Raw genomic sequence first — 17679 nt, forward strand, 5'->3', positions numbered from 1 at the left:
CTTTCGGTTCCGTCAGTCCCCTTCTCTATCGCCTCCCAGCGCGGTGTTCGGCCGCCGCATCGCGGGCGCCTGTAGAGCTCAGTCGGCGCGCCGAGCCGGGCCTGCGTCAATAAGACGCAGAGCGATCGGCAGCGCGGCCGCCGAGCGCCGCTCTCCGAAGAACTGGTCAACCAGCGCGGGGCTGGCCCCACCTCTCCTCCGGAGCCGCCCGGCAGTAGCCCCAGCCCCGCGCGCGCGCGATTGGCCGCGCCCGCCCAGCTTCCCGCGCGCTGATTGGCCGGCGCACGGATCGGTCAGGCCGGGCGCCGCGGCGGCGGCTGCAGCGGAGGAGAAGCAATCCAGACCGGAAGGGTCCTAAGCGCCCCGGCGCCCCTCACACCCTTTGCGGCGGCGGCGACGGCGGCGGCGGGGCGGAGCGGTGCAGAGCGGGGCGGGGCGGCCGGCCGAGCCCGGGGCAGCGGAGCCGCGAGCAGCTAGCGCGCTGCGCCGCCAGTCCGCCCGCCTGCCCTCTCCCTCTGGCGCGGCGGCGGGGAGGCGAGGTGAGCCCGGCGGGCGGGTTAGGCCCAGCGGGGACTCTGGGACCGAGCCTCGCCGGGGAGGGGCGGCGGGAAGGCCGCGGGGCCAGGCTCCGCGGGGACAGGGGGGTGCGGAGCGGGAAGACCGAGTTCTGTGGGCCGACCGGGGTCTGCGGGGTGCTGGCGACCCCGGCCGCAGCCCCTCGTCCTCCAGGCTTGCCGCAGTCACCCCCTTAACGCCCGGCTGTCCTCGCCCCACAGCTGCGGGCTCGCTACCCGCTCTGGCCCCGGCAGACCTGCTGTAGGGTCTGTGGGCGCCCCCTCCCCCGCCCCGATTGTTTGGCACCCAGCTGCATACCTCCTCCCGGATGCTCAGAAGCCTGGGATCTGATTCCTGCGACCTTGGCGAAGGCACTGATCCTTGCTGTTCCTCTGTTTTCCCCTCGGCAAAGTGGGGGAAATGTCTCCCCTTTTTGGACAGGGTTGTTGTCAAGCTCTATGAATGTGTGTGAAAGCCCCTGGGCAGGAGCCCGCCCGGTGCACACTTGTGGAAAAATGGGCGGGATCCTGCTCCTTGCTGGTTTGAGTGTAGCAGAGTCCGCCCAGAGTCCTCCATCCGCGTGCTCCCCAAGTGCCTTGTCATTGCATACCCAGTGCCCAGCAGTGCCTGAGCGGGCCCTGACCAACTCACCCCCCGACAAGTCCCCCAACCCGGACCACTGGTCTCCTAACCTACCCATCTTACTGGCCTTGAACATTCAGCCCTGTTTACCTCAGGACCTTTGCACTTGTATCCAGTGATTGGAGTTGCCTCCCGGATCTTTGCACAGCTGACCCCTTCTGGTCCTTCTCCTCACATGTTTCAATTTACAGAATGCTGTTCTTGACCACCCTTTTTATTCCTTTAGTCATTCTGTCTCATTACCTTAATTTTCTTTCCAGTATCTGGTTTGAAACTATTCTATTGATTTGCCTGTTTATTTTCTGTCTCTCCCATTAGGATTATAGCTTTATGAAAACAGGTAGTTGTCTGATTTGTCCACTGCTTTATCCCCAGTGCTTAGAAAGCACGCAGTAAGTACTCAGTAATATTAGTTAAGTGAGTGAATGAATGAATGAATGACGCTGCCAGCCTGTTGCCTCTGCTTTCTCTGTTTGTTTAGTGACTTCTGACTAACTTGTGAAACTTGTATGCAGATGGTAGGTTGCTTTAGTTTTGTGAAACATTTTAATGTCCTTGACCCCTTTATTTGGTAACTATCAGAACAAGCTGTAATATAAAATCTGACATTTTTATAGTGTTTTAGCTCTAACTTCCTTCCTCGCATTCAGGACACATTGACTGAATTCTACATTATCTAGGTCAGCTTTCTGCTCAGCCCTGGGGACACAAAGGCAGTAGCAACAGGGTCCCTTCCTCCAGAGAGCCCAAGAGCCCTGTAGAGAAAGCAGACATGCAGACAGTGCTGGGACAGCTTGCTGTAGAGGACGGGCTGTGCTGTGGGAACTTGGAGGAGGTGGTGGTGCTTGGCTGGTGCTGGAGTTGACTTGAATGGCGATGAGAAACTTGTCAGGTCTAGGGGAAGGCAAGAAGTGGGGAAGGGCAGGGTGAAGGGGGAGCTTCAGCCCAGTCAGTTCAGTTCACTCACTCAGTCGTGTGCAGCTCTTTGAGATCCCATGGACTGCAGCACGCCAGGCTTCCTTGTCCATCACCAACTCCCGGGGCTTGCTTAAACTCACGTCCATCAAGTCGGTGATGCCATCCAACCATCTCATCCTCTGTCATCCCCTTCTCCAATATTCAGCCCAATATTGGGGTCAAAAATCAGCCTGTGGGGCCAGGTGTGAGAGATCGGAGTAGTTGGAGACCCTTGAGAACCAGACGCCACTTACCCAGCAATTTTTAGAAAGAAGTCAGAACTTGAGATTTGTATCTGTACTCTCTTCATTTTTAATTGTTGGCAGTAGCTTATTTTAAAATGTTTTCAGTGCTATGAGCCAAGCAAATGCAGACCTCATTCAGTTTTATTTCAGGATTGTCGGACTCCGGACTTCAAGGCAGGTTGTTTAGGAGGGAAGAGTTGCAGTGAGCTAGAAAGGTAGCCCAAGATTAGGGGAGCTAGGCCCTGTTTGTCCAGGAACTCTCTTTTGTCACTGGAGCCCTGTGATAACAGCTAGGAAGCCTGCTAACCTCCACTTTCTACACAGGAGGAAACAGAGGCTCCCAGAGTTTGGGCAGTCTGTTTTGTAGCAAGCAGCTGGAAAGTGAAATTTGAACCCAGGTCTCCCATAGATCAGCATTCTTTCCTGAGTCCCTTAGGTCTGAGTATTTTCTTTGGCTCTTAATTTGTTCTGGAAGAATTAAATCCAATCTAGATAACGTTTCCCTTCATTTAACCCTTTTTTTCCCCTTCAAAAGGATCCTACAGGGTTAAAGACAATCCTATTTTGGCATAGTTGTTTCTGAAGAGTGTTGATTTTCCTGAGTTTCTTGAGGAGAATCCACTCCTGAGAACTTAATTTTCAGGTTGCCGCTTTGAATAATTTGTTGACAGATTAAAATGTGTTTATTTGACCTTCCTAAATAAGTGTTAGAGGGTACACCTCAATTTGTCTGTTTAAAATAAAATGTCTTAACTTTCTGGATAGAGAAAAGTGCAGATGATGCAATTACTAGTGAGTAAACCAATTTATTTCATGATATATGAGGTAAAACAAAACCACATTTTGTCCTTCACATTGTCGATTTGGCAGTAGGAGGGCATGGCAGCTCACTCCAGTATTCTTGCCTGAAGAATCCCATGGGCAGAGGAGCCTGGCAGCCTTCAGTCCATAGGGTCGCAAAGAGTTGGATACGGCTGAAGTGACCGTGTGTGTTTGTCATAACACACATGCACGCACAGCTGTTTCTGAGCTAGTTATACTTGGTTAAGAAGGTGACATTTTTACATAATTTTCCCTAAGAATTATTAAATTTGTATTTGGCCTTTTGTGATTGTATGAACTAGTTTCAACAACAGTCTTTGTTATAACTGTTTATTATGAGAAATTTCAAACATGTAGGAAAGGGAACAGAGTAGTATCCAGCTTCAGCAATTACTAACTACTGGTCAACCTTGTTCATCCCTGACCTCATGCCTACAACTCTCATACACCCCCCCCCCCACACACACACACACACACTGCACTTTTATTTTCAAGCAAATCCTAACTATCATGTCATTTCACCCATAAATTTTTCAGTTTATGTCTGAAAAATTTTTCAAATAAGAATTCTTTTAAACTTGGAAAAGCAGAAATTAGCCATTCTGTCATATCAAATAGCCAGTTAGCATTCAAATTTTCAGTTGTCTCATAAATTTTATAGTTTCTTTAATAGTTTCCTCCTTGGAATCCAGATCCACATAAAGACCATTTATTGTGTTTGGTTGATAATATCTTTTAATCTGTAGATCCCTCTTTATTTCTGTTTTTCTTTTCCTTGTAGTTTATTTGTTGAAGTGATAATATTTCTGTTATTGGGATTTTATTGATTGTACCTCTGCAATGTAATTTCTCGTGTTTCTCTGTATTTCTTGAAAATTTGTAGTTGGATTTAGACTAGGTTTGGTTGGATCCAGGGAGCCTTCTTAGGTGGAGTGTGCGCTTCCTCTAGAAGCAAGTAATCTTGCTTGACTCACTGTGATGTTGGCCACTGTTGACACTCAGTGCCTGGGCCCTTTGATTCATTAAAAGGCCAAATTATTTGGGGGGACAAGTTTGTGTATCTTTTGCACAGCAAGAATTCATTTTTTATAAAGTACTGTGGGTCTTCTCAGATTTTATATTGGCCTTTGGATTGCCAGTTAAAATATTTTTAACTGGTGCCTCAAATCCTCTTTGGAAAATGTTGGACTATAAATTAATAGATATAGAAATAATCAGCACGAGTAGTCTCAATTTTAGCATAGGAATTCCTTATAGCTAAGGAAATTTACTAGATATTTGAAAGTGGAATTTAGCAAATTTTATTTTCTTTAATTTCATTTGGTTTTTTGGTTCATTTTCTTGGGTTTGGATTTTATAAAATATTCTACTCCCTCTTTCTCCTAGCTAATTTTACCCAAGAACTTTTCTTAAGTAAAGACTACATGCTCTAAAACATTTCAGGCATGATAAAAACAGATTCTAAGGATATATGGATTACAAATGAGGTGGGTTTTTTTTCCCCCTCCCTTGTGGCTCAGATGGTAAAGAATCTGCCTACAGTGCAGGAAATCCCGGTTCAATCCCTGGGTCGGGAACAACCCCCGGAGAAGGGAATGGCAACCCACTCGAGTATTCCTGCCTGGAAAATCCCAAGAACATAGAAACCTGAAAACAACTGAGCAACTAACACTTTCAGGTTTTCAAAAGCGAGGTGTTAATGTTAACTGTCTTTATGTTAAATACATTCTGGCCTGTTTTAAGGTTGTTATTTAAAGTATTTCCATACCTGAATTATTTGGCATTAGGAGAATGAACAGTGTGGAAACCACCTGTTAGCTTGTCTTTCCATAGGCCAGCATAGGAAAAACCTGGGGATTTGGTTTAAAAACATATTTTTACTTAGAACAATTTGTTTAAAAAGTATAGCTCCACTCCCTACAATGATTCTGAGAGAAAGAATAAGAATAATTGCCTTTAAAACAACTCCTTTTCCTTAAAATATATATGTTTATACATACACATATGTTTCTACAGATTTGTAAATAATTTAATATGTTACACTATTTGAATATTGTGTATCTAAATTGATGCTGCTACTAGTTTGATTTCAGAATATCTAGGCTTAGGGATGCAAACCAGATAGTGAATCCCCTAGCTCTGATTCTGGAATCAAATCTGTTTTTCTAACTCTTAACTCTCAGAAACATAGTTACTATTATATGTTGTAAAGTGGATGACTTCTAAAAATTTCATGACACATCATCTATCTGCCACACCCTAGAATGAAAAGTAAATTCTGTGCGTGGCTTCCTATCGTATCGTTCATGGAGGTGCTCACCAGTATTAACCATGTCAACCTTTGCACTTACCAGGTTCTAGTTCACATTTTCAGAATGCAGATATTTGTTTGGAACAAGCAGAATGAGTGTGGTAATATCTGTTCTGAGGTCGGCTAAGGTGAAACCATGGCCTGTGCTGAGCACTGCGCTGGCTGTCCTCAGAGGTAGACTCTGCAGTTATCCCGGTTCTACAGATGAGTGTAGTCACTTGCCCAGGTTCACTCACCCTGACTCCAGAGCTGCCTTACACTTACCGTCCCATTTAGTTTTCCTTTAACAAGGATTTACTGGGCACTCACTGTGTAATTAGCAGAGGACTGAGAAATAGAGGAACTCACAGAGCAGAAGGAGAGATAGACTTGCAAGGCAAACGAATACAGATCGTGGGGCCCGGAAAAGGGGGAGTGCCTGGCACAGTTGGAAAGGAAGGCCTACTGAGGGAGACTTGCAGGAAAAGCAGGTGCTTGCCCTGGACTTAGGAGGATGAAGTTTGGCCAGGAGCACAGAACGGGGAGGGAAGTCATATCAGGCAGAGAGACCTGAAGGTGTGTAGTAGCTGGTCTGCTGCTCCCAGGGGGGTTGATAATGCTTGAGAGTGAGCCAGAGGCCCTACAGAACTCCTCTGCTGTTCGCAGGATTAGAATTTTACTCTTTTTTTTTTCCCCATTTATTTTTATTAGTTGGAGGCTAATTACTTTACAATATTGTAGTGGTTTTTGCCATACATTGACATGAATCAGCCATGGATTTACATATATTCATCCTGATCCCCCCTCCCACTTCCCTCTCCACCCGATCCCTATGAAAAGAATTTATGATTATACTACCCTTATGTTTGAGTTCCTTCAATAGTGACCGACTGTGTTAAGAGCAAAATTCTAGTACTGTGTTAAGAGCAAAATTCTAGTGCTCAGGGCTGGTGCACTAGAATTTTGCTCTTAACACAGTCGGTCACTATTGAAGGAACTCAAACATAAGGGTAGTATAATCATAAATCCTTTTCAACAAATCTCTTTTAATTCTTATTTTGAAATAATTACAAATCCTAAGAGGTTGCAAAAATAGTTCAGAGAGGTCCTGTGCCCCCTTCACCAGTATCCCCCGACGGTTGCATGTTTATGTAGCTATAGTACGATACCAGAACCAGGCAGTTAGTGTTGGTACAATGTTTGTATAGTTCTCTGTTGTTTTATCACATATGGAGGTTCATATAACCACCGCCATTGCCATCAAGATACAGAACTATTTCATCATCCCAAAGATCTCCCTTGTACTACCCCTTTATAACCACACCTCCCCCCGTGCCCCCCACCATCCGTAACCCCTGGTAGCCACTAATCTGCTCTATATCGCTGTAATTTTTCATTTTAGGGATGTTGTATACATGAATTATGGACCTTTTGAAATTGGCTTTTATCACTAAAATTGTCACTAAAATTTCATAATGCCCTATGACCTACCCAAATTGTTGCTGAGTATCAACAATTCAATCATTTTTAGTGCCGGGTGGTAGTCCATCGTATGGATGGATGTACAGCAATTTGTTTAACCATTCACCCACTGAAAGACATCTGGATTTCTTCCAGTTTTGAACTATTACATATATAACTGCTTGAGCATTCGTGTAAAGGTTTTCATGTGCACAGACCATGGATTGGAGGTATCAGGAATGGAGGCTGGGAGAGCACTTTGGCTGTTGGTGTGTCTTGGGCACAATGAGGCGTTTACTCACAACACTGGGTATCCGGGCTGGAGGTGGGGGGGACTGATGACTGCAAGGGGCCAGTAGGAGATATTCTTGCTAGACGCTTAGGATCCAGCTGTGAGTAACATGATAGCCAGCTACTAGCTGTTATTCTGTGTCTTAGCATATGCCATAACTTAAGAACTGATGTTCAAAAGAGTGGCTCTGAGATGCTGTAAGGTTTCTGGTTATTCAGAAAAGATAAAGTTGTGCTAAGATCCCTGGAGAAGGGAATAGATACCCACTCCAGTATTCTTGCCTGGAGAATTCCATGGACAGAGGAGCCTGGTGGGCTACAGTCTTTGGGGTTTCAAAGAGTGAGACACGACTGAGTGACTAACACACACACAGGCATACTATTTTTAATGAGAATAAAGTAGGAAGAAAGAACAATTTGATTAAAACTTTTAGCAGCAAGCATTGAAACAAAGAAGGTGATTGTGAAAATCTGCTTTTAATCACAGCAGTCAGTTCATTTAAATATTGAATGCCCTGGGTGTTCTGAAGCATTAGTGTAATTAAAGGTTTGATTCTGTGGATCACTGCATTATCTTCATCATCAGAAGAAAAGTGTCTAGGTGGGTTGAAGCCAACCAGATGTGAAGGCCTGTATTATTTTGTCCTGGTCCTAACTCGCCCTTTGACAATCACTTTACTTTCTAAGTAAAATTAGAGATATTCCAGTACTATATTGGGAAGAGCATGGATATTGTAGTCAAATACACCTCAATTCAAATCCAGGCTATGCTACTCTCCAGCTGAGAATCTGGGCAAGTTACTTCCTGTCTGCAAATTGTTTCTTCATTTGCAGGGTGAGGATAGTACCCTGGATCTCACAAGCTATTCAGTTCAGTTCAGTTCAGTCGCTCAGTCGTGTCCGACTCTTTGAGACCCCTTGAACTGCAGCACACCACGCCTCCCTGTCCATTACCAACTCCCGGAGTCCACCCAAACTCATGTCCATTGAGTCGGTGATGCCATCCAACCATCTCATCCTCTGTCGTCCCCTTTTCCTCCCGCCTTCAACCTTTCCCAGCATCAGGGTCTTTTCAAATGAGTCAGCTCTTCACATCAGGTGGCCAAAGTACTGGAGTTTCAGCTTCAACATCAGTCCCTCCAATGAACACCCAGGACTGATCTCCTTTAGGATGGACTCTTTGGATCTCCTTACAGTCCAAGGGACTCTCAAGATTTTCTCCAACACCACAGTTCAAAAGCATCAATTAATTCTTCGGCACTCAGCTTTGTTTATAGTCCAACTCTCACATCCATACATGACCACTGGAAAAACCATAGCCTTGACTAGGCGGACCTTTGTTGGCAAAGTAATATCTCTGCTTTTTAATATGCTGTCTAGGTTGGTCATAACTTTCCTTCCAAGGAGCAAGTATCTTTTAATTTCGTGGCTGCAGTCACCACCTGCAGGAGAATGTATGTAACTGTGTACTGAGCCTGGCCCTCTTGCCTCCCTGTCTCGTCTCATCTACCTCAAATCCATTCTCTGTAAAGGGGTCAGGGTGACCATTCTTCAGCTTTTTATTTAAAGTGTTTAGTTTTTAAAATGTGAAATATGTGCATAGGTAAAAGAAAAAAAAATGTTATAATGTCAGGAATGAAAGTCTCATTTTCCACTATTTCTCTGCACTTGCTAGTGTATTGGCTGTGTTTGTGTATTTTTCTGTACAGTGGCATTTACTGCATGTACTCTTCTTTGACTTGTTTTATTTCCTGATACATCTTAAACATCTTTCCATATCAATGCCTAAAGTCCCTGCATTGTTAATGGCTTTATTATGCTTTTATGCCATAATTTATTCAGTCATTCCAAGGGTACTTTTTAGATGATTTCTAGTTTTTTGCCTGTTACAAGCAGTGCTGTAAACATCCTTGCACAGTTGTCTTTGCATCCTTGTACATGTATATTTGTCAGGTGCATTTATATAGAATTGTAGTTGCCAGGTTAGGTGTCATGCAGATTTTTCCTTAGATATTACCTATTTTACTTCCAAATAGTGTTTTACTAATTTATGTAATTTATACTCACCAGTATATGTGAAAGTACATGCTTTGTCACAGCTAGGTTGTTACTTGCATACAGGTCTTGCCTCCTCCAGGAAGCCTTCCGCTGCGTCTGCCTCTCACTCATGCATTCCACTTGTTCTCTCCCTCTGCACACCACTCTGCTGGACTTCTGCCATGCAGACAGCGCATACCCCCAGGACACTTCCTGTATGGTATGATAATTACATGTTGGTGGTTTGGAGGGAAAGGATTGTCTGACTAGTACTCCATGGTTTCCTTGGTGGCTCAGAGAGTAAAAAATCTGCCTGCAATGCTGGAGACCTGGGTTCGATCCCTGGGATGGGAAAATCCCCTGGAGAAAGGAATGACAACCCACTCCAGTATTCTTGAATGGAGAATTCCATGGAGAGAGGAGCCTGGCGGGCTACAGTCCATGGGGTGGCAAAGAGTTGGACATGACTGAGCGACTGACACACACACACTCACACTCTCACACACACACTCACGTGCGTGCACACACACACTCACACACACTCTCACACACACACACTCACACTCGCACACTCTCACATTCTCACACACACACTCACTCACACACACTCTCAGACACGCTCGCACGCACTCACACACACACACACTCTCAGACACACACACACACACACCCTCAGACACACGCACACACACACTCTCACACTCACACACACACTCACACACATTCACACACAGACACACTCGCGCGCACGCACGCGCACACACGCACACTCAGACAAACACACGCTTGCACACACACACACCCTCAGACACACACTCGCATGCATACACACACACTCACACACACTGTCTCACACTCACACACTCACACCCACTCACCCACTCACACACACTTTCACACACACACACACATCCCTCATGTTTGGTTCACAGCAGGCTGTCGGGAAATGTTTGTTGGGAGAACTCAGTAGTAAATAGTAGCTGACATCTCCCCGAGACTCACACTGCACGCTCCCCACTGTTGTTTCCCATTTAAATGTTGTAACTGTGTGAGGCTGTGCTGTGCTAAGTCACTTCAGTTGTGTCCGGCTCTTTGTGACTCCAGGGACTGCAGCCCGCCAGGCTTCTCTGTCCATGGGATTCTCAAGGCTAGAGTACTGGAGTGGGTTGCCATGCCCTCCTCTAGGGGATCTTCCCGACCCAGGGACCAAATCTGTGCCTCTTACATCCCCTGCATTGGCAGGCAGGGTCTTTACCACTGGTCTTTACCACTAAGCCCCAGAAAGTGATAGTTAGAGCTAATTTTTTTATTTAGAAAAGTTAATCAGAGATTTAATACTATGTTTATAGTACCTGAATTGTTTATATTTAGAATACTAGAGGTAGAGAAAAAATTTTAAAGCATTCCTTACTCCAGGCTCTAAATAGATAGGAATGTTCCTCCTGCCCAGTGTTTGTTCATAGAGTGGGTAGATTTTACTCCAGTATCCTGTAGGATACTACAGGAGTCTCCAATCTTGAAGAAACAGAGTTTTTCAGTTAGAGCAATTCATTTGACAAGCATTCATGAAAGCAGCATGGTAAGTGGGGAGGGTGTAGACATGAGGCAGTTGCCTTTAGCAAAGGCCATGCCGCTTCCTAACCTTGAGGCATCCACTCACCACGCTCAGGTCTGTAAGCGCAGAGTGTATCCTCCTAGGAGCTTTCTCAGTGGATCATTGGTTGGCATTTAATAATGTCATATGAGAGGGAAGACAGGCCCTCCCTCCCTTTGAGGAGCTCCTCGCCTGGCAGAGAGGGGCAGAGGCAGACCTACCGAAGCTGAGTGACAGGCAGCGGGTCCCACTGCTGGGCGCCGAGGTGAGGAGCCAGCCCCTGCTGGGGATGGGAGTCAGGTCAGGGACTCTGCCTTCCGTGTGTTGGTAATGTGGGTGCCTGAAGAAGTCTTACACTGCTCAATTTGTAAATTGTCTTCTGAAACCTGGTTGATGTCCATTTTGTTTGTGACTGTTTCTTTTGTTTGTTGTTGTTTTTTAGTAGCTGAGTAGTGTCTGACTCTTTGTGACCCCTTGGGCTATAGTCTGCCAGGCTCCTCTGTCCATGGGATTTTCTAGGCAAGAATACTGGAGTGGGTTGCCATTTCCTTCTCCAGGGGATCTCCCAACCCAGGGATTGAACCTGCGTCTCCTGAATTGGCACGTGGATTCTTTATTGCTGAGCCCCAGGATCACGAGGTCCATTTTGTTGAAATACATCTCAGGAGTTGATTTCATTAACAGTTAATTTGTATGTTTTCTTCTTTGGGCTTGGGGTTCTTTCTCTTGCTCTCATGAAGCCCAGGCTTGGCAGAGGAGGTGGCCCTAACAGATTCTTTGTTAACTGACTTTTTTTTTCCTGCCTGATAAAGGCAACTTATTTTAATTTAAAAATTATTTAAAATCTTGAGATGAAATTGTATTATTGATCTAATGATGTAATATAGGGGGCTTCCCTGGTGGCTCAGATGATAAAGAATCTGCTTGCAATGCAGGAGACCAGGGTTTGATCCCTGGGTTGGGAAGATGCCCTGGAGAAGGGGATGCCTATCCACTCCAGTGTTCTTGTCTGGAGAATTCCATGGATAGAGGGCCCTGTGGGCTACAGTCCATGGGGTCGCAGAGTTGAACACAACTAAGAGAGTAACACAATGATGTAATATACTTCCCCAATTCACAAAAGCTAATCTAATACTGTACCAGTCAGAGTATGGGTTACAACAGCTGTAGAGAGAGATTTCCAGAATTATTCAACATGATCTAGATTAATTTATGCCAATCTCAGTGTGGACAGGTGGACCAGAATGGCCCAGCTCTGTTCCACACCGGCATTCAGGACTCTGGCTCTTGGGTGATTCTAGTGTCTTCAGCATGTAACTTCTGGGACTACAACTGCTGATCACCCAGCCACCAGCAAGGGAGAAAGATAGATTGAAAGGCAAGCAGCTTTCTGTTTAAAAAATGATCTAGAAGTAACATCTGTCATTTCTGCTCACATCTTATTAGGTAAAAGTTGGTCGTCTGGCCACACCTGGCTGCCAGGAAAGTGGCCAGATGTCTTCTCTAGCTGGACAGCTGTTTGTCCAGCTGGAACAGGATGGCTCCTATTATTAAAGTGAAGGGAGGAGTGGATCCTGGAGTAGGTCAGCAGCCGGGCCCTCTCATACTGTCCCTGGCCTCTTTAGACCTTTCCAAAGTCAAACTCTCCAACTCTGCAGTTGTCTCCTGCCTACCTTCCACTGTTTCACCTTTATTTCTCCCCATCTCCTACAGGGCAACAAGTTACATACATTCTTCCTCTAAGCCATGCATTTCCTTCTTTTCCCCACCTACCAGATCCTGCCGTTTTTTGTCAGGTCTGCCTGTTTTGAGCCCTGCTCATTCCAGTCAGTCCCTTTCTCAGCTTCCCGAATGACCTCTCTGAAAAGCAAGTCTGAGAGCCTGTGCCTCTTGTGCTTTGATGCCTCCACAGCCCTTAGGCCCAGGTCCAGACCCAGGTGGCTCCCAATGGCTTCCAAGGCTCGTGATGATCTGGCCTTGTTTTCTGTCTCCAGTTTTTCCTGTAAGACCCAGCAAGACCAAATCTCAAATGACTTGTCATGCTTAGAAGGCACCTCCAGCTCTCTGCACATGCTCCTTCTCTTCCCTGCACCTTAAACCCCCGTCCTTCTGGCTTTAGGGCCCTCCTTGCATTCACTCACTTCTGGGTGTACACACAGTGTGCACTCCCTGTAAATTCGAGACCCAAAAGGCAGGCAGGCTGGCTGTTCTGGCAAGGGACATGGTCCACAGTGGTACTCAAATGCTTTGTGAATGACCATCGTTGCTGGTACATTACTATATGGCAAAGAAACAGCGGATTGTATTGACTCCTGGCTTTTCGCTGAGTCTGTCTCTGATCCTTTGCATTTGTACTCCCCTGGTCAAGCTGAGCCCCGTGTCTGAGCACAGACTGTGAGCTCTGTGCTTCTACTCTCTGGCAAGATTGTCCAGGGCCAAGGCCTCCTCTTCCATGAAGCTCTTCTTGTTTCTGCACTCCTGCTTGCGGGTTGAACGTCTTTTGCCTTTCAGATTTGTTTACATTTTGCTTGTGGCCCTTACCTCTTTGTAACTTAGATTACAATAAAGATAACAGACTCATTACTCATATTTCTTCCTCAAAGAGTGAATTAGATGATGCTTCAAGACCAATTCCTGGTTGATCTTGCCATGTCTTTTGTATTATTTATCACTTTCTTGTTCAAAGGCACCCCACAAATGTTGAAATGAATTGCCTCAACCTCTTAAAAACTATAAATAAATTAAGAGAAGGATATTCCTTCAGATGTCAGTAAAATGGAGCAGCATCATGAGGGAATCATGAGCTACAGTATTATAGGGTCAGATCAGCAGAAGTATATTGAATGTTAACTCTGTCCCAGGGCCCAGGCCCTCCCTGTCCTGGAAATACAAGGTGCCACGGTGATCAAGATGGACCTGCCCGTACCCTCTTAGAGCTTAGGCCAGCTTCTCACAGCTGCATGGCTTAGCCAGCTCACTAAGCTTTGGGTCGCTGCAGTGTAGCACGGGGCTGGCGATCCCTATGGGTCATCGTGAGCACTATGTCAGTTTATCTGGTGCAGTGCTGGCCTCCCAGAGACAGTCCTCAACCAGTGTGCAATGGCTCTTGGTCAGAGTGGCTACTGGTGCTAATAGCTGTGCCTCAGTCACTGCCCTGAGAATGGTAAAAAAAATATATATATATGAAGCAAATATAAATTTTATGAAATATGTATCACCAGTACCAAAAATCCCATGAGTAGACATTAAATGTTAGGTGGTGGAACAAACAGGCAAGAAGTTGGGGCAGCTGTAGAATAAACTTTAAATTCTGTGTTTTTAAATAGTGTGGAATACTTACCTAAATGATTTTATTGTTGGCTTTTTAATTTTTAAATAATGACCAATATAAATAACTTGCTAACTTTTGAATAAACATTGTCAGACAGGAGCCAGGAAACTAAGTAAGGGTAGCTTCCTGCCAATTGATTTCTGTTTGTTTTGTTTTCTGTATAAAATCACAGAGGCTCCTGCAGCGTAGAAATCTTAGCTTACTGTCTGAACCACAAAAAGGCTGCTCTGGGGCTGCGAGTTTATACTCATACCTTGTGGTTAACATCACAGTGTCCATGTTATTGACTGTAGGTTATGACAGAATTCTCTGTCTGTATTGAAGCCCACTAGTGACGTGGGCTGCCAGGAATATAGGCTAGCTCCAGAACCAGCTCGAAAAGTTAGGAACACACTCACCAGTATGCATGGTGCTCACAGATGTCGCCAGCCCTCCAACACCCTGCTGTCCTTTAACTTAGCACTTTTATAATCACTTTGACATCAGATTTGCTTTCTGGTTCATCCCTTTAGCCTGAATTTGCGGACAGAGCAGAAGCCTGGTTCATTTGTTTTTCTGCGTGGACATAGACATGTTCATTTTGCAACATCTCCGGAACACCTCCATGTCTGGTTGAGACAGTTCAGCATAATCTGGCCCCACAGGAAACTGATGCGAATTACATAGTGACGTGGTCTTGTCATGGCTAGTAAAAATGTGCAGATTCTTTTCTCCAAAGGTGGTGGTTTCCTAATCCAGTCCCTTAAGATGTGGTCATGCGGGGTCTCAAAGTTCCTTCCCTTCATAATAGTCTTGTACATTAAGATAGATGTCTTTGTATTTTTTGATTATTGCTTAAGTTCAGAACTTGGTCTGAGTTTTATCAGCTTATAACCATCATGTCTTATATACCAAAAGTTTGAAACACTATTAAGTGAGCTATGCATGTATAATTTCAGTAAGAAGGCATGTTCATTGTTTTTTTTTTTTTCAAGGAATCTGACGACTGTACCAGTTCTTTGGAATATTATATGACACTACATCATGAGTGACAGTAAATGTGATAGTCAGTTTTACAGTGTACAAGTGGCAGACTCAACTTTCACTGTCCTAAAGCGATACCAGCAGCTGAAACCAATTGGCTCTGGAGCCCAAGGAATTGTTTGGTAAGTATGGTCTGTTTCAGTAGTGTAGATTGAGTTTTTGTTGTAATAAAAACTTAATAGTTCTAAGCTGTCAGAATTTAGAAAACACTGATGATAAAAAAAATACTCTTTGCTATAGGTTTATAAGCTAAATTGAATCAACCTCTTGCTTTAGTTACATATAGTCAGATTATAGGATGCAAACTCAAATTCTTAAAAATGCTGCATAAATTTAAATAGGTAGAAATTTTTCTTTTTTCTTTGTTTCTTTTTTCTTTTTTTTTTGTTTCCCTTTTCCATTCCCCCTGTCATAATGGTATTAGAATAATAGGTATGACAGTGAGTTGTAACCGAAATTTGGAGTTTTATTCATTTCTTCATCCTGGCCACCCTTCCCCCCTCCCCCTTTTATTCCCAATCACTCCTATTCATTTCTAGGCGCCATCATTGCAGTGCCTTGCCCTTCATTGGCAGGATGAGGCCAGTCAGTGTCATTATCACCCCATGGATTAACCAGGAAGGGATGCCGTATGAGGGGTTGGGCTGGCCGTCTCTTCCTTGGTGTCTCACTTCAACTATGTGTCCAGCCCAGCCGTCAGAACCGTTGGTCTGACCCTGAACCTTAGTCTCTTGCTTGGTAAGACAGTCAGCTGCCGCGACATCACTGGCCAGCTAAAGGTAAAGTTTTTCACATTTTCTAGACTACAGTTATCGGCACCTCCCAAACTTTTTATCCCTTAGTTTTCTGGGCAATATCTTTTCTTCTTCTTTTGGTCAATAAAAACAAGATTGCCTTTACATCTAAGAGGAACTGTGGTAAAGCTAATGATTACAGCTGGTAGGTGAAGGGAATTCAAGATAAAAGAGAACTCTTGAATGTTCTGGTTGGGGAGTTTATACTTTATTAGAGGTATTGAGTTTAGAGAATCTGCATCTGAGGTTTGTAACTGATCCTCTGTTGTAGAGACATATAATCAGGGAAGGTAGTTGTTTTCTTCAGCCTAGGTAGTTAGAGGTCCTGGGAGCTGAGGAGTTGGTAGTCCAGAGATTCCTAGAAAAACTAATGACGGAGAAGGGGCTGTTGGGAAAGAATGCCTGGCTTGCATCTAAAATAGTGGTGATCTTAACTTTCAATGGATAACTTGTTATATTGGTACTTAAAAACCCAATGTACCAAGAGAATTTTTAAAGTGAATGGATGGCTCATATTAGGATACTTTGATGTCAGTAAGAAATTCTAGATGTAAAATATTCTTTTGATTTATAATATATCTCTTATTTGGAACTGAATGGTAATTTGACATAGGAAATTAAGCAAGACAGATGAAAAGGACTTTTAATGTAATAACCACATTTAGAGGTTGATTAGAAGTTCATAATTGTAAATGGAGGTCTTTATAAGGGTTAGGCAGTTAAAATTAATGACTTCATTACAGCATGGTAAATGACAACGAACTTACATGCTACTTTATAAAATACTGTTTCTCAGGGATTAGTTTTGATTTCCAGTTTGCATATACTACTACTCATCTTTGTTTTTTTAAAGAAATGTTTAATAATGAAATTACTCATCATGGGTGTATATTTTTCATTAAAAAATTCTAGTTTTGAAATGAAAGCTTCTAAATGTACCATTATAAGCTAAACCTCCTCTCATAAAAGCATTGGTAGAATTATAATATAGAAAGTTCTGAATTTTGAAAACATTTTAAAAACTAGGAGTCCAGAAAATCATCTGTAGGCAGTTGATTTTCAAAAAGGGTACCAAGATTATTCAAAGGGGAAAGAGCACTCTCTTCAACAAATGGTGCTGGGACAACTGGATACCCACATGCTAAAGAATGAAGTTGGACATCATGTGGAAATTTAGCTCCAAATGGATCAATGACCTATATATAGGACTTAAAACCATGAAACTCTTAGAAGAAAACAAGAGGGGAAAGCTTCATGACCTTGAATTTAGAAATGACACCAAAAGCATGAGCAACAAAAGAAAAAAATTGGACTTCATAAAAAAATTTTTTTGTGTGCATCAAAGAACACCAACAAGAGAGTGAAAAAACAACCCACAAATGGGAAAATATTTGCAAGTCATATATCTGACCAGAGTCTAATACTTATAAAGATCTTTTACAACTGAGTAACACAGAAGACAATTTTAAAAAAAGAGCGGACAAAGGACTTGAATAGACATTTCCCTAAAGATTTATGGCCACTAAACATGAAAAGATGTTCATTGTTGGTCATTTGGGAAATGCAAATCAAAACCACAATGAAGTACTTCACACCCACTAGGTAGCCATAATCAACAAAATGGAAAATAACAAATT

At 43.9% G+C, this 17679-nt stretch overlaps 1 protein-coding gene across 5 annotated transcripts in view; it reads left to right on the forward strand.

The window, feature by feature from the left end:
• Positions 1 to 291: 291 nt before the first annotated feature.
• The window catches only part of MAPK9 (mitogen-activated protein kinase 9), a 65661-nt gene continuing 48273 nt past the window's right edge, over positions 292 to 17679 (forward strand). Inside the window, exons 1-2 of one of the 5 annotated variants that reach the window (XM_043910671.1) lie at positions 292 to 539; positions 15200 to 15370. In XM_043910671.1, the coding sequence (XP_043766606.1) occupies positions 15249 to 15370 (122 nt within the window). In that variant the 5' untranslated portion in view covers positions 292 to 539; positions 15200 to 15248. Of the gene's footprint in view, positions 540 to 15199; positions 15371 to 15787; positions 16028 to 17679 lie in introns of those variants that run through there. The other 4 variants (XM_043910670.1, XM_043910669.1, XM_043910673.1 and 1 more) reach the window with 4 other exon arrangements.

The sequence above is a fragment of the Cervus elaphus genome, chromosome 9 (genome assembly GCF_910594005.1).
Source record: "Cervus elaphus chromosome 9, mCerEla1.1, whole genome shotgun sequence".
Lineage (NCBI taxonomy): Eukaryota > Metazoa > Chordata > Mammalia > Artiodactyla > Cervidae > Cervus > Cervus elaphus.